The sequence below is a fragment of the Ammospiza caudacuta genome, chromosome 38 (genome assembly GCF_027887145.1).
Source record: "Ammospiza caudacuta isolate bAmmCau1 chromosome 38, bAmmCau1.pri, whole genome shotgun sequence".
NCBI classification, from domain to species: domain Eukaryota; kingdom Metazoa; phylum Chordata; class Aves; order Passeriformes; family Passerellidae; genus Ammospiza; species Ammospiza caudacuta.
The window spans coordinates 358,796-383,223 of NC_080630.1; the positions used below are offsets into that span (position 1 = coordinate 358,796).

Consider the following 24,428-nt stretch of genomic DNA (forward strand, 5'->3'; position numbering starts at 1 on the left):
TCATTTGCATGTTCATTTGCATGTTCATTTACATATCGGGGCTTGGCACAATTAATCCGTTAATTATGGCACTCATTTGCATACGGGCGTTCATTTGCATACAGCGATGTGTTTGCGCGGCGGTGCTCATTTGCATACGGTGCTCGGTGCTCATTTGCATGCCCCGCCTCGTTTGCAGGTTCATTTGCATATCGCAATTAAGTGAGATGTGCATTTGTGCGGCTGTGTCAGTGCTCATTTGCATAATGCTTTGTTTATGTACAGCTCATTTACATAATAAATAACCCGCGGTTACAGTTCTCACCTCCATCTCATTTGCATACCACCTCATTTACATCTATTTACACATCCCTCATTTGCATATCACCCTCATTTGTATTGCCACACCCCCCCTCATTTGCATAAAGTGCTGTTGAGGTCTCGTCCTCTTGTCTCATTTACATATTGCTCTTTTAAGTATCTCTCATTTGCATACAGCTCATTTGCATACAGCTCATTTACATGCGCACTCCTCTCACACTGGGGGGGGATCGACCCCAAATTTGGGGAATTTGACCCCAAAATTTGGGGAATTTTCCCAAAAATTTGGGGATTTTTTTTGTGCTGAATTTGGGAGATTTTACTCAAAATTTTGGGATTTTGGGGGTGAAATTTTGGGGGGATTTTCTCCCAAACTTTGAAGAAATTTGACCGAAATTTTGGGGTTATTTTAAACAAATTTTGAATTTTTTTCCCTGAATTTTGAAGGATTTTTTTCCTCCAATTTTTTCTGCTCAAATTTTTGGGATCATTTTCCTTAATTCTGGGTTTTGTTTGCCCTCAAATTTTATGACTTTTCCCCTTAAATTCTTGAGAATTCTTCCTTAACTTTGGGAACTTTTTCCCTCAAATTTTGGGAATTTTTTTCCTCAAAATTTGTGACTTTTCCCTGCAAATTTCTGGGGCTTTGTCTCCCAACTTTGACACTTCTACCCTCAAATTTTTGGGATTTTTCCCCCAGATTTTGTCACTTTTCTCCTCAAAATTTTGTGATTCTTTTCCTTAATTCTGACACTTTTCCCCTTAAGTTTTGTGGCTTTTCCCCTCAAATTCTTGGACTTTTTTCCGCCAAATTTTGAGATTTTTTTTCCTTAAAATTTTTATATTTTTCTCAGCTGAATTTTGGGGTTTTTTTTCCCCGAAATTTTGGGACTTTTCCCCCCCAAATTTTTGGGATTTTTTTCTCCGAAATTTTGGGATTTTTTTTTCTGAAATTTTGTGACTTTTCCCCCCAATTTCTGGGAATTTTTCTCTGAAATTTTGAGACTTTTTTCCCACAAATTTTTGGGATTTTTTCTCTGAAATTTTGAGACTTTTTTTCCCCCAATTTTTTGGGATTTTTTCTCTGAAATTTCGGAACTTTTCCCCCCAGTTTCTGGGAATTTTTCTCCGAAATTTTGGGACTTTTCCCCCCAATTTTTGGGATTTTTTTCCCCCAAATTTTTTGTTTTTTTTTTTTTTTCCCCCCCAATTTTGGGGTCTGGGTGGGGGAGGGGCCATGCGGGGTCAGGGGTGGGGGAGGGGTCGGGGGGTCCCCCCCGGGGGGGTTATTGCAGGGGGGGGGCCTGGGGGGGTCAGAGGTCACTCGGGGTCACTCGGGGTCACTCGGGGTCACTCGGCCGCCTGGACGCCGCCGCAGTTCTCTTTGCTCTCCGAGGTGATGGCCAGGTACTCCGACCTGAGGGGGGGGAGGGGCGAAATTCGGGGTGGGGGAGGGGCCCCGAAATCCAAAAACCCCGCCCCAAAATGTCCAAAACCAAAAAAAAAAAAAAAATCCACCCAAAATTCCACCCAGAAACGCCCCAAAATTAAAAAAAAAAATCCACCAAAATTCCACCCAGAAACGGCCCAAAATTAAAAAAAAAATCCCACCCAAAAACCCAAATAGCTCCTCCTCAAACACTGAGAAATCCCCCCAAAAAATCCCCCCTTGAAAATCCTAAAAATTCCACCCTAAAATCCCAAAATCTCCACCCCAAAAATGCCCAAAATCCCCAAAATTCCCCCTGAAAATCCTAAAAATTGCACCCCAAAAATGCCTCCAAACTACCAAAATATCCACCCCAAAAATGCCCCAAAAAATCCAATGCAAAATCCCAAAAATTCCACCCCAAAAATGCCCCAGAAATTCCACCCCAAAATCCAAAAAATCCCACCCAAAAATCCCTCAAAATCCAAGGAAATTCATCCCAAATTCCAAATATTTTAACGCAAAAAGCTCGACCCAAAAATTCTTCCCCAAAATCCCAAAAATCCCACCCAAAAATGCCCCAAAACAAAAAAAAAATCCAACCCAAAATCGCCTCCAAACTCCCAAAATCCCCACCCCAAAAATGCCCCAAAATCTCAAAAATTCCACCCCGAAGTGCCCCAAAAATAACAAAAAATTGCACCCCAAATCCCAAAAATTTCACCCAAAAATGCCTCAAAAATCCACCCCAAAAATGCCCTAAAACGGAAAAAAAAAATCCACCCAAAAATCTCCCAAAAATCCCATCCCAAAAATGCCCCAAAATCCAAAAATTCTGCCCCAAAAACTCCAAAATCTCCCCAAAAAATCCACCCCAAAATCCCACCCAGAAATGCCCCAAAATGAAAAAAATCCACCCCAAAAATGCCCCAAAATCCCCAAAATTCCACCCCAAAATGCCCCTAAAAAATCCAACCCAAAATTGCCCCAGAATGCCCCCCAAGTTCCCCAAAATTCCACAAATTCTACCCCAAAATGCCCCAAAATTCAAAATAATTTCACCCAAAAATGCCCCAAAATTCCATCCCAAAATCTCAAACATCCCACGCAAAAATCCCTCAAAATTCAAAAAAATCCACCCCAAATTTCAAAGATTTTACCCCAAAAGTCCCTAAAAATTCCACCCCAAAATTCTTCCCCAAAAACCCAACCATAAATGCCCCAAAATGAAAAAAATCCACCCTAAAATCTCCAAAATTCCACCCCAAAAATGCCTCCAAAATCTTAAAATCTCTACACCAACAATGCCCTAAAAGCCCAAAAATTCCACACCAAAATGCCCCAAAGTGCCTCAAAAATTCCACCCCAAAATGCCCCAAAGTGCCTCAAAAATTTCACCCCAAAATGCCCCAAAATCCCAAAAATTTCATCCCGAAAAATCCACCCCAAAATGCCCCAAAATCCCGCCCCAAAATCTCCAAAATCCCATCCCAAAACCTCAAAAACCCCATGCAAAAATCCCCCAAAATTCAAAATAAAATCCGCCCCGAATTTCAAAGATTTTACCCCAAAAATTCCACCCAAAAAATTCCGCAACAAAATTTGAAAAATTCCAAAAATTTCACCTCAAAATGCCCCAAAACCAAAAATAAAAATCCCACCCAAAAATGCCGAAAATCCCACCCCAAAATTTCCCCATTTTTGCCCAAATTTCCCCATTTCTCCCATAAAATTTGGCCACGCCCCATTAGACCACACCCACTCCCGAAGCCACGCCCACAACCTCAAGCCACGCCCCCTCAGCCATTTTGAAACCCCTTTTTTTCCCTAATTTCCCCAGTTTTGCCCCAATTCTCACATTTTTAACCCCGAGTTTCCAATTCCTTCCCCTGAAATTAAACCACGCCCCCAAGGCCACACCCACTCCCAAGCCACGCCCCCATTCTTTAAGCCACGCCCCTCCGCCATTTTAAACCTCCATTTTCCTCCCATATTCCTCATTTTTCACCCCATTTTCACCCAATTTTTTTGCATTTCTCCCCCAAATTCCAACCCAAACCACTCCAAATCTAAACCACGCCCCTTTGGGCCACACCCACTCCCAAGCCACACCCCCAACCTTTAAGCCACACCCCCCACCGCCATTTTAACCTTCCATTTTCCTCCCAATTCCCTCATTTCCCGCCCCATTTTCACCCAATTTTTTTGCATTTCTCCCCCAAATTCCAACCCAAACCACTCCAAAATTAAACCACGCCCCTTTGAGCCACACCCACTCCCAAAGCCACGCCCCATTCTTTAAGCCACGCCCCTCCACCATTTTAAACCTTCATTTCCCGCCCCATTTTCACCCAATTTTCTTGCATTTCTCCCCCAAATTCCAACCCAAACCACTCCAAACCTAAACCACGCCCCTTTGGGCCACACCCACTCCCAAAGCCACACCCCCAACCTTTAAGCCACGCCCCCCACCGCCATTTTAACCCCCCCAATTTCCTCATTTTCCGCCCTTTTCCCGCCCAGTTTTTTGCATTTTTTTTCCCCCAAACATTAAGCCCTGCCCGCGGAGGCCCCGCCCACTCACGCGCTGTCGGGGGGCGGGGCCGCGGCCGCCACCTTGCGGTAGCAGTAGAGCATCTCGGCGGCGAGCCAGAGCGTCAGCACCACGATGAGCACGTACATCAGGATCTCGGACACGATGGACGCCAGGTCCCGCCGCGCTGCGTGGGGAGGGGCACAAAAAATTCCCTGAAATCACCGGAAATGTCCCCAAAAAATCCCCCCCGAAAAATCCCACCCCCCCCCCCCCCCCCAGAAAAAAATCCCTAAAAAAATCCGGGAAAATTTTGTGTGGTTTTGGGGCCAAATTTGTGCATTTGGGGGCCCCTAAGCCACGCCCTTTTTTTTCCTAAGCCACGCCCACTTTCTGCCTTATATGGGCATGGAGCTTTGCCAGTGGGTCCCAGTTTGATCCCAGTGCCCTCCCAGTGCTCCCAGTTTGATCTCTGTGTTTCCAGTCCCTCCCAGTTTGATCCCAGCGCTCCCAGTCCCTCCCAGTTTGATCCCAGTGCTCCCAGTCCCTCCCAGTTTGATCCCAGTCCCCTCCCAGTCCCTCCCAGTTTGATCCCATTATCCTCCCAGTCCCTCCCAGTTTGATCCCAGCGCTCCCAGTTTGATCCCAGCGCTCCCAGTTTGATCCTAGGTTGATCCCAATCCCATCCCAGTCCATCCCAGTCCACCCCAGTCCCTTCCAACCAACTCCCAGTCCCCTCCCAGTTCATCCCAGTCAATCCCAATCCCCTCCCAGTTCATCCCAGTATATCCCAGTGCCCTCCCAGCCCCCTTCTCCACCACGGCCAGCTTCAGGGTCTGGTTCCTGGCCAGGCTGTAGGTGCAGCCCAATCCCCTCCCAGTCCATCCCAGTCCCTCCCAGTCCCTCCCAGTCCCTCCCAGTTTGTCCCAGTCCCTCCCAGTTCCCCCCAGTCCCCCCAATGAACTCCCGCTGTCTCACTGCCTCCGCCTGGTGGCGCCTTTGGGAACTGCAGCGTCCTCCCAGCAACTCCCAGTTCATCCCAGTTCATCCCAGTCCCTCCCAGTTCATCCCAGTCCATCCCAGTTCCCCTTTAGCCCCTCCTACCTCCATTTTTCCTCCCTCCAGCTCCGTCCCAGCCCCTCCCAATCCCTTCCAACCAACTCCCAGCTTACCCCAGTCCATCCCAGTCCATCCCAGTCCATCCCAGCGCCCTCCCAGCACCTTTCTCCACCACGGCCAGCTTCAGGGTCTGGTTCCTGGCCAGGCTGTAGGTGTAGCCCTCGAAGGTCAGGTTGCGCTTCAGCCGGCACACGTACTGCCCGGCGTGCGCGTGCTTCACCTCCGCCAGCCACACCGACAGGTCCTGCAGGTCCCGCGTGCCCCGCGAGCCGTTCCACGAGATCACCCCGAGGAACGGCCCCGGGGCCACCCTCTCGCCCTCCTCGGGGCTGTAGTGCAGGATCTGCCCCAGTAGAAACCAGTAAGAACCAGTAAGAACCAGTAAGGCTCAATGGCAAGGGATTATAAATTGTGTTGGCTCAGTGGCGCCCTCTGGTGGTTGAGTTTGGTGTTGCGACTGTGCCCAATTGTGGTGCCGAGTCGCTCCCAGCAGCTCCCAGTTTAGACCAGTTCAGCCCAGTAATTCCCAGTATGGCCCAGGGGCTCTCCAGGGTCCTCCCAGTTTGTCCCAATCCCTCCCAGTTTGTCCCAGTCCCCTCCCAGTCCCTCTCAATGAACTCCCATCTCCCCTGCTGGTGGCTTTGAGAACTGCAACGTCCTCCCAGTAACTCCCAGTTCATCCCAGTATATCCCAGTTAGTCCCAATCCCCTTCCAGTCCATCCCAGTCCTCCCAGTCCCCTCCCAGTTCATCCCCGTTCCCTCCCAGTCCCTTTCCATGAACTCTTGGCTCCCCCCCGGTGGCGGCTTTGGGAACTGCAGCGTCCTCCCAGTCCCTCCCAGTTTGTCCCAGTCCATCCCAGTTTGTCCCAATCCCCTCCCAGTCCCTCCCAGTTTATCCCAGTCCATCCCAGTTTGTCCCAATCCCCTCCCAGTCCCTCCCAGTTTGTCCCAGTCCCTCCCAGTTTGTCCCAGTCCCTCCCAACACATTCCCAGTCCCTCCCAGTCCCTCCCAGTTTGTCCCAGTCCCCTCCCAGTGCCTCCCAGTGCTCCCAGTGACCTTCTGGAAGTGGGGGGCGCCCTCGGGCCGGAAGAACCACTCGCTCTCGGCCTCGGCCGGGGTCTCGCTGCGGCGCTTGCAGGCGATGCAGAGCAGCCGGAACGGCGCCCCCAGCACGGCCTCGGTGCCCGACGCCACCTCCACGCAGCCCCCCAGCGCCCCCGAAGCTGCGGCGAGGGGGAGGAAATGGCGGGGAGTTCCGGAATTTTCCAGAAATTCCCCCCCCCCCCCCCCCCCAAAAAAAATCCGGCGAAATTCCGATGAAATTTGACAGAAATTTGGTCAAAAAACCATTAAAAGCCACCCCAAAACCAATCAAACTGACCTAAAATGGACCCAAAATCCAGATCCAAAATCCCAAAAATGGGGAGGGGGAGGAAATGGCGGGGTCGGGAGAGAATCCCGGAATTTTCTAGAAATTCCCCCCCCAAAAAAATTCGGTAAAATTCCGATAAAATTTGACCAAAATTTGGTCAAACAACGGGAAAAATCCGCTCCAAAACGGTGAAAATTGACCCAAATCGGACACGAAACCCAACCCCGAGATCCCAAAAATTGGAGGGAGAGGGAGAAAGGGGAGGCAGGGGAGAAACTCCAAAAAGATTCCCACAAAATTCGGTTGGAATTTGACAAAAATTTGGTCAAAAAAAAACATTAAAAGCCACCCCAAAACCAATTAAACTGACCTAAAATGGACCCAAAATCCAGATCCAAAATCCCAAAAATGGGGAGGGGGAGAAAATGGGGGGGGGGGGTCAAGAGGGAATTCTGGAATTTTCCAGAAATTCCCCCCAAAAAATCGGTGAAATTCCGTTGAAATTTGACCAAATTTTGGTCAAAAATCCACCCCAAAATGGTTAAAATTGACCCGAAATGGACCCAAAATCCACCCCCAGGACCCCAAAATTTCAGGGAGGGGGAGAAAGGGAGGTCAGGAAGGAATTCCCAAATTCTCCTAAAATATTCCCAAAAAAATCCCCAAAAATTCCAAAAAAAACCCCCAAAATATTCCATTGAAATTTGCCCAAAATTTGATCCAAAAATCATCAAAATTTGCCCCAAAAGGCACCAAAATCCAGCCCAAAACGGCCCCAAAACCCCCAAAATTCACCCTCAGGACCCCAAAAATGGCGAGGGGAACAAGGAACCCCAAAATCCCCAAAAAAATCCCAAAATTTCCTGAAAATCTCCTTCAAAATCCCAGAAATTTTGCCCAAATTTCACCACCACTGGCTCCAATAAAATCCAGCCTAAAATGGACCCAAAATCTCCCAAAACGGCCCCAAAATTCATCCCCGGGACCCCAAAATTTGGGATTGGGGGACGAAGGGTTTCAGAATTCCCCAAAAAAATCCCCAAATTCCCCCCAAAATTGGCCAAAAATTCGTCAAAATTCCGCCCGAAAATCCCAAATTTGCCCCCAAATTGTCCCAAATTTGGCTCATTTGGACACTTTGGGTCCCAGGTGACATCAGGGGACATTTTGGGGACATTTTGGGGACATTTTTGGGGTCCCAGGTGACATTTTAGGGTCCAAAGTGACATCTGGGGACATTTTGGGGTGACATTTAAGGACATTTTGGGGACATTTGGTGACATTTTGGGGTCCCAGGTGACATTTTGGGACATTTTAAGACATTTTGGGGACACTTTGGGACATTTGGGGACATTTTGGGTTCCCAGGTGACATTTTGGGACATTTTGGGGACATTTTGGGGGTCCCAGGTGACATTTTGGGACATTTCAAGACATTTTAGTGACATTTGGGGACATTTTTGGGGACATTTGGTGACATTTTGGGGACACTTTGGGACATTTTGGGGTCCCAGGTGACATTTTGGGACATTTTAAGACATTTTGGGGACACTTTGGTACATTTGGGGACATTTTGGGGGTCCCAGGTGACATTTTGGGGACACTTTGGGACATTTGGGGGGGGTCCAGGTGACATTTTGGGACATTTTAAGACATTTGGTGACATTTTTGGCGACACTTTGGGACATTTTGGGGTCCCAGTTGAGATTTGGGGGGTCCCAGTTGACATTTTGGGGATATTTGGGGACATTTGGTGCCATTTTGGGGTCCCGGTGACATTCGGGGCCTCCCAGGTGACATTCTGGGGACATTTGGTGACATTTTGGGGATATTTGGGGACATTTTGGGGACATTTTTGGTGCCATTTTGGGGTCCCGGTGACATTCGGGGCCTCCCAGGTGACATTCTGGGGACATTTGGTGACATTTTGGGGTCCCGGTGACATTTGGGGGCTCCAAGGCGACATCTGGGGACCCTTTGGGACATTTTGGGGTCCCGGTGACATTCGGGGGCTCCCAGGTGACATTCTGGGGACATTTGGGGACATTTTGGGGTCCCGGTGACATTCGGGGCTCCCGAACTCACCCTCAAGGAGCCCGAGGAGCAGCGGCAGCAACATGGCGGCACTTCGGCAATTTCCGGACACCTTCGGCTCTTTCCGACCCTCTTCGTTCTCCATTCGGCTCTTTCCGACCCTCCCCGCTCTCCCTTCGCTTACTTCCGGCCCAGCTTCGCTTACTTCCGGCCCGGTTCGGTTCTTTCCGGCCCGGTTCGGTTCTTTCCGTGCAGCTCCGTCCTCACTTCGCTTATCCCGCTCTTTCTTCGGCTCTTTCCGGACAACTTCGCCTCTTTCCGGCCCGGCTCTGATTTCTCCGGCCCGGTCGGGCCCAGTTGAGCCCAGTTGGGCCCAGTTTGGGCCCAATCCAGCGGCTCCGCTCCCCCTCAGCCCCCTGCCCGGCCCATGGGCTCCTCCCCCTGCCGCAGGAGGAGGATGAGGAGGAGGAGGATGAGGAGGAAGAGCCCGGGACGGGTCGGAGGAGCCGCTTCAAGGCATGGCCGGACCCTCCGGCGGGTCCGCTTCGGCTCCGCTTCGGCTTTTTCCGCTCCCCGACCTTCGGCTCTTTCCGCCTCTCGCTTCGCCGCCGCTCGGCCCCGCTTCGGCTCTTTCCGGCTCTTTTCGGCTCCGCTCGGCCCCGGCGCACTGCGGCGCCCGCGGGGGGGGGGCGGGACCGAGGGATTGACGTCATTAAAGTGGGCGTGGCCACAGCCCCCGCCCCGCCCCCCCATGTCCCCGAGCGTGTCGCGATGTCCCCGAGGCCACCCCGAGGTGTCCCCGAGGTTGTCCCAGTGTCCTCAGGGGTGTCCTTGTGTCCCCAAGGCCATCCCAGCGTCCCCCGCGCCGTCCCTGCGTCCCCAAAGCCATCCCAGTGTCCCCAAAGTGTCCCCATGTCCCCAAAGTGTCCCCAAAGCCATCCCAGTGTCCCCAAAGTGTCCCCATGTCCCCAGGGGTGTCCCCAAAGCCATCCCAGTGTCCCCAAAGTGTCCCCATGTCCCCAGGGGTGTCCCCAAAGCCATCCCAGTGTCCCCAAAGTGTCCCCATGTCCCCAGGGGTGTCCCCAAAGCCATCCCAGTGTCCCCAAGGTGTCCCCATGTCCCCAAAGTGTCCCCAAAGCCATCCCAGTGTCCCCAAAGTGTCCCCATGTCCCCAAAGTGTCCCCAAAGCCATCCCAGTGTCCCCAAAGTGTCCCCATGTCCCCAAAGTGTCCCCAAAGCCATCCCAGTGTCCCCAAAGTGTCCCCATGTCCCCAGGGGTGTCCCCAAAGCCATCCCAGTGTCCCCAAAGTGTCCCCATGTCCCCAGGGGTGTCCCCAAAGCCATCCCAGTGTCCCCAAGGTGTCCCCATGTCCCCAGGGGTGTCCCCAAAGCCATCCTCAGGCTGTCCCTGTGTCCCTCTCAGTGTCCCCCGCGCTGTCCCTGCGTCCCCAAAGTGTCCCCAAAGCCATCCCCAGGCTGTCCCCAAGGTGTCCCCAAGGGTGTCCTCAGGTGCCTCCTGGTGTCCCCAATGATGTCCCCAAGGGCATCCCCGTGTCCCTCCTGGTGTCCCCAGGAATGTCCCAGTGTCCCCAAAATGTCCCCATGTCCATCCCAGTGTCCCCAAGGGTGTCCCCGTGTCCCTCCTGGTGTCCCCAACTCCCTCTCAGTGTCCCCAGGGGTGTCCCCAGGTCCCTCCCGGTGTCCCCATGTCCATCCCAGTGTCCCCAAAGTGTCCCCAGGTCCCTCCCGCCGTCCCCACGAGGAATTTTGGGGGAATTTGGAGCCAATTTTGGGATTTTTTTGGGGGGGGATTTTTGGGGAACTTCTCGAGGATTTTCAGGAAATTTTTTTTTTTTAATTTTGGGAAATTTTAGGGATTTTTTTTGTAAATTTTGATTTTATTTTTTCAAATTATTTTAAGGATTTTGGGGGGAATTTTGGGATGTTCTGGGTGGATTTTGGTGATTTATTGGGGTTTTCTGTGGATTTTGGGGGAATTTCTTGAGTGGATTTTGAGAAATTTTGGGACATGTTGCGTTTTTAAAATTCGATTTTGAGGAATTTCAAGCGGATTTTGGGATTTTTAAAAATTATTTGGAAGAAATTTTGGGATTTTTTTTTAGATTCTAAAGAATTTTGGGAACTTCAGGGGGTTTTAGCTGATTTTGAAGAATTTGTGTGTTTTTAAATTGGATTTCGAATCAAAATTGGGGAATTTTGAGGGTTTTTTTGTGGATTTTGAGGATTTTTGGGTTTTTTTATTGGATATTGAGGAATTCTGAGCTAATTTTTGGTTTTTGCAGCATTTTCGGCTGATTTGGGACTTGCTTTATAGAAATTTGGTTTAATTTTGGGGGGTAATTTTGGATTTTTTGGGCCTTTTGTAGTGGAATTTTGGAGGCTTTTTCTTTAGAATTTTAGTCCAATTTTTGTGTTTTTTTTTTTTTTTTAATTTGTGAGAAATTTTGACCTGATCTTCTTTTCGTTTTTAAGCGGACTTTGAGGATTTTTGGAGACTTTTTTGGGTGGAATTTCGAGCCCGTTTTGACTTTCTTTTTTCCCAATCCCCACCCAAAAATTTGTGCCAACTTTTGGGGTCATTTTGGTGGATTTTAAAAAATTTTATTCCATTTGTTTGCCAATTTTTCACAATTTTGCGCCAAATTTTGCCTTTTTTCCCCCTCAATTTCGCGGCAAATTTAATTTTTTCCCGCCGATTCCCCAAACCCGCCCCCAAATTTCGCCGTCCCTGCGATGGGCGTGGCCTAAACGCGATGTGGGCGTGACCACAACACATATGGGCGTGTCCATAGGGGAATGGGCGTGTCCACAACGGAGGGGGCGTGGCCTAAACCCTCAATGGGCGCTACCAACAACGCCAGGGGCGCGCGCACAGCGGAGCGGGCGTGGTTAAAACAGAGTAGGCGTGGCTAACGGGGAATAGGCGTGGCCAACAACGCCAGGGGCGCGCCCACAGCGGAGCGGGCGTGGTTAAAACAGAGTAGGCGTGGCTAACGGGGAATAGGCGTGGCCAACAACGCCAGGGGCGCGCCCACAGCGGAGCGGGCGTGGTTAAAACAGAGGAGGCGTGGCTAACGGGGAATAGGCGTGGCCAACAACGCCAGGGGCGCGCCCACAGCGGAGCGGGCGTGGTCTAAACGGACTGGGCGTGGCCTAAACGCTCAACGGGCGCTCCCAACAACACCGGGGGCGGGACGGCAGCGGAGCGGGCGTGGTCTAAACGCAGTGGGCGTGTCCACCGGGGAAAAGGGCGTGGCCGGGCGGCCCCGCCCCCCCCGCCGCGGGGATTCCCCGCTCGCTTCCGCCGCCGCGGCGCCTCCGCCGGAGCCCGAGGTCCCTTCGGGGGGGATCCCCCCCAAAACCCGTCCCGGGACCCCCCGATGGCCGAGGAGCTGCCGGTGGATCTGCGCACGCGCCGCGCCCCGAACCCCCCCCGGGCCCCCCAAAAACGCCGCCCCTCCCCCACCCCCGAGGCGTCGCTGCCGCTCCGGAAGCGCCGCTCGGTGCTGGGGGGCGGGGGAGACCCCCGGGCTCTGGGGGAGCCCCCCCCGAGCGCCCCGGTCCGGCCGCCCCCAAAATCCGGCACCGCAACAGGTGAGACCCCGCTGTTCCCCGCTTTATTCCCGCTTTTTTTCCCCATTTTTTCCCCAAATTTCCTCCAAATTTTCCCCCAAATTTCCTCCAAATTTCCCCCCAAAAATTTCCCAATTTTTCCCCCAACTTTTTTCCTACGTTTTTACCAATTTTCCCCATTTTCCTACAAATTTTCCCCCATTTTTCCTTAATTTTCCCTCCAAAATTTTCCCACTTTTTCCCCAATTTTTTACAATTTTCCCACATTTTTTCCCACTTTTTCCCCCCACTTTTCCCCCAATTTTCCTCCAAATTTGTCCCACTTTATTCCCCCAAATTTTCCCTACTTTTTTTCCTAATTTTTTCCCAATTTTACCCCTATTTCCCCCTAAATTTTCCTCCAAATTTTCCCCCATTTTCCTCAAAAATTTTCCTACTTTTTCCCCAATTTTCCTCCAAATTTTCCCCCACTTTTTCCCCCCCAAAATTCCCCAATTTTCCCAACTTTCCCACCAATTTTTCCCATTTTCCCCCGTTTTCTCTAATTTTTCTCTGAATTTTTCCCCACTTTTTTCCTAATTTTTCTCCTATTTTTTCCCACTTTTCCCCCCTATATTTCCTCCAATTTCCCCCCACTTTTTCTCACTTTTCCTCCAAATTTTTCCCACTTTTTTCCCAAATTCCCCTAAATTTCCTCCATTTTTTCCCAAATTACTCCTCACTTTCCCCCTGAAAATTTCCCAATTTTCTCCCTAATTTCCCTCCAATTTTCCCCACTTTATTTCCACTTTATTCCAAATTTTTTCCCATTTTCCCCCTATTTTTTCCCAATTTTCCCCTGTTTCCCCCAATTCTTCTCTCACTTTCCCCCCGAAAATTCCCCAATTTTCTGAGATTTTCTCCCATTTTCCCTATTTTTCCTCCAAAATTTTCCCACTTTTTTCCACACTTTTCTCCCAACTTTATTCCTAATTTTTCCCACTTTTCCCACCAGAAATACCCAAATTTTCTCCAATTTTTTCCCAATTTTCCCCCAATTTTCCCCCAGTTTTCCCTAATTTCCTCCCATTTTTTCCCCCATTTTCCCCACTTTTTCCCAATTTCTCCTCCAAATTTTCCCACTTTTTTCCCCAATTTTTTTCTGAACTTCCCTCACATTTTTCACCCATTTTCCCCCAACTTTCCCCCCAAATTTTCCCCAATTTTTCCCAATTTTTTCCCCATTTTTTTCCCAACTTTTCCCCAATTTTTCCCCAATTTTCCAGGTCCGCGGGCGGAGCCTCCGCTGCCGTTTTTGGGGCCCGGGGGGGTTTTGGGGGTTCCCCCCCCGCCCCTTTTGGGCTCCCCAAATTTGGGGGTCCCCCCCGAGCCCCCCTTGGCCGCCGCCATCGCCGCCGCCACCCGGCAGGACGAGGACGGGGACACGTGAGTGCCCGGGGGACCCCAAAAATAACAAAGTACACCCCAAAATCCCCCCAAAATACCAAAAATTCACCCCAAAATCCCCACAAAATCCCCCCAAAAAATCACCCAAAAATCACCCCAACATTCCCCTCAAAAATAACGTAATTCACCCCAAAATCCCCCCAAAAATACCCAAAATTCACCCCCAAATCCACCCAAAAATACCAAAAATTCACCCCAAAAATCCACCCAAAAATACCAAAAGTTCACCCCAAAATCCCCACAAAATCCCCAAAAAAATTCACCCAAAAACCCCCCAAAATCCCCCCAAAAATTCACCCAAAAATCCACGAAAAAATTCACCCAAAAATTCAACCAAAAATTCCCCCAAAATTCCCCCGAAAAATACCAAAATTCAGCCCAAAATCCACCCCAAAATTACCAAAAATTCACCCCAAAATCCACCCCAAATTCACCCAAAAATTCTCCCAAAAATCCCAAAATCCGCCCCCAAAAATCCCCCCAAAAAATCAGCCAAAATCCCCCCAAAAATTCACCCAAAAATCCCCCAAAAATCCCCAAAATCCCCCCAAAAATTCACCCAAAGATCCCCAAAATCCACCAAAAAAATCCCCCCAAAAATCCCCAAATCCCCCCAATTTTACCCAAAAAATCCCCTCCAAAATCCCCAAATGCCTCTAAAAATCCCAAAATCGCCCCGAAATCCACCCGGGGAACCCCAAAATAAAAACCAAATCTGTGTGGGGAACCCCAAAACTCCCAAAAATTCACCTGGGAGCCCCAAAATCCACCTGGAACACCCCAAAAAAAAACCCCCAAAAAATCCCCCAAAAATCCTCCAAACACCCCAAAAATCGTCCATAAAACCCCCAAAAATCCCAAAATCACCTGGGGACCCCAAAAATCTGCCTGGGAAACCCCCCAAAATCCCCAAAATCCCTCTGGGAACCCCAAAAATCGACAAATCCACCTGGGGACCCCAAAAAAATCCCCAAATCCCCCCAAAATCCAGCGGGGAAACCCCAAAAATCACCCGAGAGTCCCAAAAATCCCCCTGGAAAACCCCCAAAAAAATCCCTAAAATCCACTGGGGAGCCCCAAAAAAAATCCCCAAAATCCCTTTGGGGACCCAAAAAAATCCCAAAAATTCATTTGGGAATTCCGGAAAATCCGCCCGGGAACCCCAAAAATCGCCAAACCCAGCAGGGGAACCCCCAAAAATCCGCCTGGGGACCCCCAAATTACCCGGGAAACCCAAAAAATCCCCCAAAATCTCCCGGGAATCCCCAAAAATCCACCCGGGAAGCGACAAAATTTTATGAAACCTCCCCCAAATCCCCTCCAGAACCCCCCAAATTTGTGGGACCCCCCCAAAATTTGTGGGACCCCCCCCCCCCCCAAAAACCCCACGGGACCCCTCCCCCACCCCACCCCCTCCCCCCGCTTGGGATTCCCCCAAATTTTCCCCTTTGGGATCTCCCAAAATGTCCCAAAAATGTCCCCAAAAATGTCCCCGAAATGTCCCCAAATGTCCCCAAATGTTCCCAAATGTCCCCAAATGTCCCCTCCCCCCCCCCCCCCCGAATTTCGGGGACCCCCTCCCCCCCCGGGACCGTGGGAATTCCCCTCCCCCACCCTGCGGGGAATCCCCAGCGCTCGGCGGTGACGTCACCGGGGAGGCGAGGCCACGCCCACCGGCGCGAGGCCACGCCCCCTTACGGGAACAGCGCGGGGGGAGGGGCGGGAACGGCGCCGCCCACACCCCCCCCCCCCCCCCCCCCCCGCGGGTTTGGGGATTTTTGGGGACTTTTGGGGACATTTGGGGACATTTTGAGGACATTTGGGGACATTTGGGGACATTTTGAGGACATTTGGGGACATTTTTGGGATTTTTAGGGACGTTTTGGGGACTTTTGGGGATACTTGGGGACATTTGGGGACATTTGGTAGCTCCCAATGTCCCCAAGCCCCCCCCCAAATTTTCCCCCTTTTTTTCTCACAAGTGGCCCCAAATGTCCCCAATGTCCCCAAATGTCCCCAATCCCATTTTCCCCAATTTCCCCCCATTTTTTCCTGAGTGTCCCCAACCCTTCAAATGTCCCCAGCTCCTGCTTTGTCCCCAATGTCCCCAAATGCCCTCGACGTCCCCAATGTCCCCAATCCCCCAAATCCTCCAAATGTCCCCAAGATGTCCCCGATGTCCCCAATCCCATTTTGTCCCAATTTTCCCCCATTTTTTCTCAGCGCACCCAATGTCCCCAAAACCCCTCAGTGTCCCTAAACCCCTGAATATCCCCATTGTCCCCACTGTCCCCAAAGTGTCCCCAAAGTGTCCCCAATGTCCCCAAAGTGTCCCCAATGTCCCCAACCCCATTATTCCCCATTTTTCCCCATTTTTGCGCAATGTCCCCAATGTCCCCAAATGCCCCAAATTTACCTCAATGTCCCCTCAGTGTCCCCAGTGTCCCCATTGATGTCCCCTCGCTGTCCCCAGGCCGCTGCACATCGCGGTGGCGCAGGGCGCTGTGTGGCCAATGTCCCCATTGTCCCCAATGTCCCCTCAGTGTCCCCAGTGTCCCCTCAGTGTCCCCGATGTCCCCAATGTCCCCAATGTCCCCTCACTGTCCCCAATGTCCCCTCAGTGTCCCCAGTGTCCCCTCAGTGTCCCCGATGTCCCCTCAATGTCCCCATTGCCCCCAATGTATCCATTGTCCCCAATGTCCCCTCAATGTCCCCTCACTGTCCCCAATGTCCCCTCAATGTCCCCATTGTCCCCATTGTCCCCAATGTCCCCTCGCTGTCCCCATTGTCCCCATTGTCCCCTCGCTGTCCCCAATGTCCCCTCACTGTCCCCAATGTCCCCTCAGTGTCCCCATTGTCCCCATTGTCCCCAATGTCCCCTCGCTGTCCCCAATGTCCCCTCACTGTCCCCATTGTCCCCAATGTCCCCTCACTGTCCCCAATGTCCCCTCGCTGTCCCCATTGTCCCCTCAATGTCCCCATTGTCCCCAATGTCCCCTCACTGTCCCCATTGTCCCCAATGTCCCCTCGCTGTCCCCAGTGTCCCCATTGTCCCCTCGCTGTCCCCAATGTCCCCACTGTCCCCATTGTCCCCATTGTCCCCATTGTCCCCTCACTGTCCCCAATGTCCCCTCACTGTCCCCATTGTCCCCAATGTCCCCTCACTGTCCCCATTGTCCCCAATGTCCCCTCGCTGTCCCCAATGTCCCCACTGTCCCCACTGTCCCCAGGCCGCTGCACATCGCGGTGGCGCAGGGCGCTGTTCCCGTCGCCCGCCGCTTGGTGGCGCTGTTCCTGCGGGGGGGGCGCGACCTGGACGTGTACAACCACCTGAGACAGGTGAGGGGACACCTGGGGACACTCTGGGGACATGGGGGGCTTGGGGACATTGGGGACATTGGGGGCATTGGGGGATTTGGGGTTGAGGACATTGAGGGGCTTTGGGGACATTGTGGGGGGTCACTTAGCCCCGCCCCTTTCTCCAACCTTGACCACGCCCCTGGCCCCGCCCCCTCGCCTGTGCCCGGGTGTCCCTCACCTGTGTCACACCTGTGTCACTGTGTCATCTGTCCCCGGGTGTCCCTCACCTGTGTCCCTCACCTGTGTCACACACCTGTGTCACTCACACACCTGTGTCACTCACACACCTGTGTCACACACCTGTGTCACTGTGTCATCTGTCCCTGGGTGTCCCTCACCTGTGTCACACACCTGTGTCACACACCTGTGTCACTCACACACCTGTGTCACACACCTGTCCCCACAGACGCCCCTGCACCTGGCGGTGATCACGGGCCAGGTGTCGCTCACCTGTCACACACCTGTGTCACACACCTGTCCCCACAGACCCCCCTGCACCTGGCGGTGATCACGGGCCAGGTGTCGCTCACCTGTGTCACACACCTGTCCCCTCACAGACGCCCCTGCACCTGGCGGTGATCACGGGCCAGGTGTCGCTCACCTGTGTCACACACCTGTGTCACACACCTGTCCCCTCACAGACCCCGCTGCACCTGGCGGTGATCACGGGCCAGGTGTCGCTCACCTGTGTCACATTGTCCCCTCACAGACCCCGCTGCACCTGGCGGTGATCACGGGCCAGGTGTCGCTCACCTGTGTCGCTCACCTGTGTCACATTGTCCCCTCACAGACGCCCCTGCACCTGGCGGTGATCACGGGCCAGGTGTCGCTCACCTGTGTCACACCTGTGTCACACACCTGTCCCCACAGACGCCCCTGCACCTGGCGGTGATCACGGGCCAGGTGTCGCTCACCTGTGTCACACACCTGTGTCACATTGTCCCCTCACAGACGCCCCTGCACCTGGCGGTGATCACGGGCCAGGTGTCACACACCTGTGTCACATTGTCCCCTCACAGACTCCGCTGCACCTGGCGGTGATCACGGGCCAGGTGTCGCTCACCTGTGTCACACACCTGTCCCCTCACAGACCCCGCTGCACCTGGCGGTGATCACGGGCCAGGTGTCGCTCACCTGTGTCACACCTGTGTCACACACCTGTCCCCACAGACGCCCCTGCACCTGGCGGTGATCACGGGCCAGGTGTCGCTCACCTGTGTCACACACCTGTGTCACACACCTGTCCCCTCACAGACCCCGCTGCACCTGGCGGTGATCACGGGCCAGGTGTCGCTCACCTGTGTCACATTGTCCCCTCACAGACCCCGCTGCACCTGGCGGTGATCACGGGCCAGGTGTCGCTCACCTGTGTCGCTCACCTGTGTCACATTGTCCCCTCACAGACGCCCCTGCACCTGGCGGTGATCACGGGCCAGGTGTCGCTCACCTGTGTCACACCTGTGTCACACACCTGTCCCCACAGACGCCCCTGCACCTGGCGGTGATCACGGGCCAGGTGTCGCTCACCTGTGTCACACACCTGTGTCACATTGTCCCCTCACAGACGCCCCTGCACCTGGCGGTGATCACGGGCCAGGTGTCACACACCTGTGTCACATTGTCCCCTCACAGACTCCGCTGCACCTGGCGGTGATCACGGGCCAGGTGTCGCTCACCTGTGTCACACACCTGTCCCCTCACAGACCCCGCTGCACCTGGCGGTGATCACGGGCCAGGTGTCGCTCACCTGTGTCACACCTGTGTCACACACCTGTCCCCACAGACGCCCCTGCACCTGGCGGTGATCACGGGCCAGGTGTCGCTCACCTGTGTCACACACCTGTGTCACATTGTCCCCTCACAGACGCCCCTGCACCTGGCGGTGATCACGGGCCAGGTGTCGCTCGTCCGCCTCCTGGTGTCGCACGGCGCGTCGCCGACGTGCCCGGACCGCCTGGGCCGCACATGCGCACACCTCGCCTGCGGCTCGCACCTGGCCGGGGGGGGCGGGGCCACGGCCGGGCCACGCCCCCGCGTCCTGCGCGAGCTCCTGAGGGGCCCCGGGGGCGGGGCCGTGGATCTGCAGGCGCGGGATTATGAGGGTGAGGAGAAATGGGGGGAAAACGGGGAAAAAATGGGGGATTTTGGGGAAAAAATGGGGGATTTTGGGGAAAAATGGGGGATTTTGGGGAAAAAATCGGAATTTGGGGATTTTGGGGTTTGGGGGAAATGGGGGAAAAAAATGGGCGGAATTGGGGGAAAAATTGGGGGGAAAAAAAGGGGGAAATTGGGGGAGGAGCCCCGGGGGAGCCCCGTGGATCTGCAGGCGGGGGATTGTGAGGGTGAGGAGAAATGGGGGAAAAATGGGAATTTTGGGAAAAAAATGGGGGATTTTGGGGAAAAATGGGGGATTTGGGGGAAAAAATGGGGGATTTTGGGGAAAAATGGGGGATTTTGGGGAAAAAAATTCGGGTTTTGGGGGTTTGGGGGAAATTGGGGAAAAAAATGGGCGGAATTTGGGGAAAAATTGGGGGGGGGGAAAGGGGAAATTTTCAGGATTTTTTGGGGAATTTTTAAAAAAATATTTTTGGGAATTTTTTGGGGAAATTTTGGGGGAATATTTTGGGGAATATTTTGGGAATTTCTCATGAAATTTTCAGGGATTTTGGGGGAATTTTTGGGAATTTTTTTGGGAATATTTTGCGGAATTTTTGGGAATATTTTGCGGAATTTTTGGTAATATTTTGGGATATTTTTGGGAATATTTTGGGATATTTTTGGGAATTTTTGTGGGATTTTTTGGGGAATTTTTGGGATATTTTTGGGATATTTTGTGGGATTTTTAGGGAATATTTTGGGATATTTTTGGGACTATTTTGGGGAATTTTCTGCCGTTCTCTCCGCAGGTCTGACCCCCCTGCACGTGGCCGTGGCCTCGGGCTCCCGCGAGAGCGTCCTGCTGCTGCTGCAGCACGGCGCCGACGTCGATGCCGGGGTGAGAAAATCCGGAAAATTCCAGAAATTCCGGAAATTTGGGATTTTCTGGGAATTTTGAGGGGGTTTAAAGGGGAGTTTTGGGGAATTGTTTTGGTTTTTTTGGGATTTTTGGGACATTTTTTGGGGAATATTGAGGGGAATTATTTCGATTTTTGGAATTTTTTGGGATTTTTTTTTAGGATTTTTGGGGTGAATTTTTGGAGAAAGTGGGAGGGATTTTTTTTGAATTTTTGGGGATTTTTGGGGGGATTTTTGAGGAATTGTTTGTGAATTTTGGCCAGGTTGGGGAGGATTTTTGGGGGAATTTTTTTAGCATTTGGGGGGATTTTTGGGGGAAATTGGGATTTTTTGGGATTATTTTGGGATTTTTTGGAATTTTTGGGGGGCAATTTTTGGATAAATATGGAGAAGTTTTTTCTTAATTTTTGAGGAATTTTGGGGGAATTTTTGGGGGGAAATTGGGATTTTTTGGGGTTTTTTTGGGGGATTTTTTGGGGGGATTTTGGGGGAATGTTTTGGGATTTTGGGGGAATATTTTGGGGATTTTTGAGGGGATTTTTTGGGGTTTTGGGGATATTTTGGGGATATTTGAGGGGATTTTTTGGGAATTTTTTGGGATTTTAAGGGAGTTTTTGGGAATTTTTTTGGATTTTGGGGCATTTTTGGGGGATTTTTTGGGGGTATTTTTTGGGTTTTTTTTTGGATTTTGGGGGAATGTTTTGGGGTATTTTTTGGGATTTTTTTGAGGGATTTTTTGGGATTTTGGGGGAATATTTTGGGGGATTTTTGGGGGGATTTTTTTAGGATTTTTTGGGATTTTTTTTTTATTTTGGGGCATTTTTTGGGGATTTTTTTGGGGATTTTTTTGGGATTTTTTTTTGGATTTTGGGGGAATGTGTTGGGAAATTTTTTTGGGATTTTTTGGAGGGATTTTTTGGGAGTTTTTTGGGATTTTGGGGGAATATTTTGGGGAATGTTTTTCGGATTTTTTGGGCCCTTGCAGGACATCAAGAGCGGGCGCTCGCCGCTGCTGCACGCGGTGGAGAACGACAGCCTGGAGATGGCCGAGCTCCTGCTCCAGGTGGGCAAAAATTGCAAATTTGGGGGAAATTTGGGGAATCTTCAGAAAGTTTTGGGAGAATTTGGGAATTTTGGGGGGTTTTGGGGGGAATTTCGGGGGAAATTTGGGGAAAATTGGAGAAAATTTGGGAATTTTAGGTGGATTTGGGGGGAGTATTGGGAATTTTTGGGGGGATTTTTTGGGGGGATTTTGCAGAATTTTGGGGTTATTTTTTGGATTTTCAGGTATTTTTGGGGATTTTCATGGGATTTTCTGGGAAATGTTATGGAATATATGGGGTGAGTTTTGGGATGACTTTGGGGTGATTTTACAGAATTTTATGGGATTTTTTTGGGGTGACTTTTGGAATGATTTCATGCAATTTTTAATGTAATTTTTTTGGTATTTTATGGGAATTTTCGGGGGGAATTTTTGGGGAGAAGTTTGTGGGATTCTGGGGTATTTTTAGGGGAATTTTATGGGGCTTTTTTTGGGAATTTTTGGCGATTTGGGGAAGCATTTTTGGGAGATTTTTGGGTGAAATTCCGGGCGAATTTTCTGGCGAATTTGGGGAACTTTTCCGGCATTTTGGGGGGTTTCAGGGAGAATTTTGAGGGAAGTTTGTGGCAATTTTGGGGTATTTTTAGGGGAATTTTACGGGGCTTTTTTGGGAATTTTTGGCGATTTGGGGAAGCATTTTTGGGAGATTTTTGGGTGAAATTCCGGGCGAATTTTCTGGCGAATTTGGGGAACTTTTCCGGCATTTTGGGGGGTTTCAGGGAGAATTTTGAGGGAACTTTGTGGCAATTTTGGGGTATTTTTAGGGGAATTTTACGGGGCTTTTTTGGGAATTTTTGGCGATTTGGGGAAGCATTTTTGGGAGATTTGGGGAAGCATTTTTGGGAGACTTTCGTGTGAAATTCCGGGCGAATTTTCTGGCGAATTTGGGGAATTTTCCGGCGTTCTGGGGGGTTTCAGGGAGAATTTTGGGGGGAGTTTGTGGCAATTTTGGTGTTTTTGGAATAGCTCTGGATTTCGGAGGTGTCTGAGGGGGGATTTTGGGATTTGGGGATTTGGGGATTTGGGGATTTGGGGTGTAAAGTTGTTTCTCGGCGGTTGCAGCACGGCGCCAGCGTCAACGCGCAGTCGTACGCCGGCTGCACCGCGCTGCACGCGGCCGCGGGCCGGGGGCTGCTGCGGCTGCTGCGGCTGCTCCTGCGCTGCGGCGCCGACTGCGGCCTCAGGAACCTGCACAACGACACGGCCGCGGGCGTGGCCGCCAGCGCCCAGGTGGGAAACACGGAAATCTGCATAAATTTGCATGAATTGGAATGCATTTAGGGGGTTTAAATGGGATTTTTTGGGGATTTTTTGGGGTGTTTGGGCGCCGACCGCGGCCTCAGGAACCTGCACAACGACTCGGCCGCGGGCGTGGCCGCCAGCGCCCAGGTGGGAAACACAGAAATCTGCATAAATTTGCATGAATTAGAATATATTTAAGGGGTTTAAATGGGATTTTTTGGGGTGTTTGGGCGCCGACCGCGGCCTCAGGAACCTGCACAACGACTCGGCCCCGGGCGTGGCCGCCAGCGCCCAGGTGGGAAAAACGGAAATCTGCATAAATTTGCATAAATTTGAATGCATTTAGGGGTTTTGAATGGGATTGTTTGGGGTATTTGGGCGCCGACTGCGGCCTCAGGAACCTGCACAACGACATGGCTGCAGGTGGGACATTTGCATAAATTTGCATAAATCTGCATAAATTGGGGGGGGTTTAAATGGGAACTTTTGGGGGATTTTGAGTCCCAAAGCTGCAGCCACAGGTGAGTCTGGGGCAGGCGAGAAATTGGGAATGAATTGGAATAAATTTGGGATGATTTTGGGATAAAGTTGGAAAAAAAATTTGGAATAAATTTGAATAAATTTGGGATAAATTTGAAAAAAATCTGGGATAAATTTGAAATGAACTTGGGATAAATTCGGAGGAATTTCGGGGCATTTTGGATGAAATTTTGGGTGAAATTTGGGGATTTTGGGTGAAATTTTTGGTGATTTTGGTGTTTCTGCCCCGCCCAGGTGATCGACATCCTGCGGGGCAAAGCCTCGAGACCCCCCCAGGACCCCCCAAAATCCCCCCGGGACCCCCCCCACGGTGAGGAGCGAATTTGGGGGGTCCTGGGGGGGAAATTCCAAATTTTGGGGGGAAAAATCCCAAATTTTGGGGCAAAATTCACAAATTTTGGGGCAAAATTCACAAATTTTTTTGGGGCAAAATTCACAAATTTTTTTGGGGGGGGGCGGGAAAATTTTCAAATTTTGGGGGGAAAATTCCCAAATTTTTTTGGGTGAAAAATCCCAAATTTTGGGGGCGCCTGAGTGGATTTTTGTGGGGGGGGGAAGGGGGGTCTTGGGTGGGAAATTCCAAAATTTGGGGGGGGAAAAATTCCCAAATTTTGTGGTCCTGGGTGGGAAATTCCCAAAATTTGGGGTTCCTGGGGGAATTTTGTGGGTCCTGGGTGAGAATTCCCAAATTTTGGGGGAAATGTCCCGAATTTTGGAGTCCCTGAAGGGATTTTGGGGGGTCCTGGGTGAGAATTCCCGAGTTTTGGGGGGTCCTGGGGTGGGAAATTCCCAAATTTTGGGATCCTGGGGGAAACTCCCAAATTTTGGAGAGTTTTGGGTGAAAGTTCCCAAATTTTGGGGGGAAATTTCCCAATTTTGGGGCTCCAGTCTGAAAAAATCCCCAATTTTGCCTCCTCTGGCCCCGCCCCCTTTTCCAGGCCCCGCCTCCGAAACCACGCCCACTTCCACATCAGGAGCCACGCCCACTCCCGCACAAACAGCCAATCGGGTGGAAGGGGCGGAGCTTCCTGGCAGATTGGCGGGAGCGCAGGGAGGCCCCGCCCACCAGCAGAGCAGGGACCAATCAGATGCGGCCATGGCAAGGCCACGCCCTTTTGGCCCTCAGAGGCTCCGCCCACGGGAGGGGCGGGGCCAGAGCAGCATTAACGGAGAATAGAGAAAATGAAATAAAATGAAATGAAATATAAAATAAAATAAAAGAAAACAAAACAAAAGAAAATAAAAGAAAACAAAACAAAAGAAAATAAAATAAAATAAAATAAAATAAAATAAAATAAAATAAAATAAAATAAGGGGACTGGACTGGGAGGGGACTGGGAC

The 24,428-nt window shown here is 51.2% G+C and overlaps 2 protein-coding genes across 2 annotated transcripts; one reads left to right on the forward strand and one right to left on the reverse strand.

Moving 5' to 3' along the window:
- SCN1B (sodium voltage-gated channel beta subunit 1) lies at window positions 1-9,387 on the reverse strand. The gene is made up of 5 exons (XM_058823150.1): window positions 8,840-9,387; window positions 6,440-6,606; window positions 5,484-5,724; window positions 4,314-4,449; window positions 1-1,717 (listed from the first exon to the last, which is right to left on the reverse strand). The coding sequence occupies exons 1-5, from the start codon at window positions 8,931-8,933 to the stop codon at window positions 1,651-1,653; spliced, it is 705 nt and encodes a 234-aa protein (XP_058679133.1). The 5' UTR covers window positions 8,934-9,387; the 3' UTR covers window positions 1-1,650.
- Window positions 9,388-12,136: 2,749 nt separating this feature from the next.
- On the forward strand, window positions 12,137-24,330 carry BCL3 (BCL3 transcription coactivator). Its single transcript, XM_058823144.1, has 9 exons — window positions 12,137-12,403; window positions 13,648-13,807; window positions 17,059-17,167; window positions 19,053-19,290; window positions 20,095-20,183; window positions 21,189-21,266; window positions 22,368-22,535; window positions 23,322-23,397; window positions 24,026-24,330. The coding sequence occupies exons 1-9, from the start codon at window positions 12,190-12,192 to the stop codon at window positions 24,262-24,264; spliced, it is 1,371 nt and encodes a 456-aa protein (XP_058679127.1). The 5' UTR covers window positions 12,137-12,189; the 3' UTR covers window positions 24,265-24,330.
- Window positions 24,331-24,428: the final 98 nt, after the last annotated feature.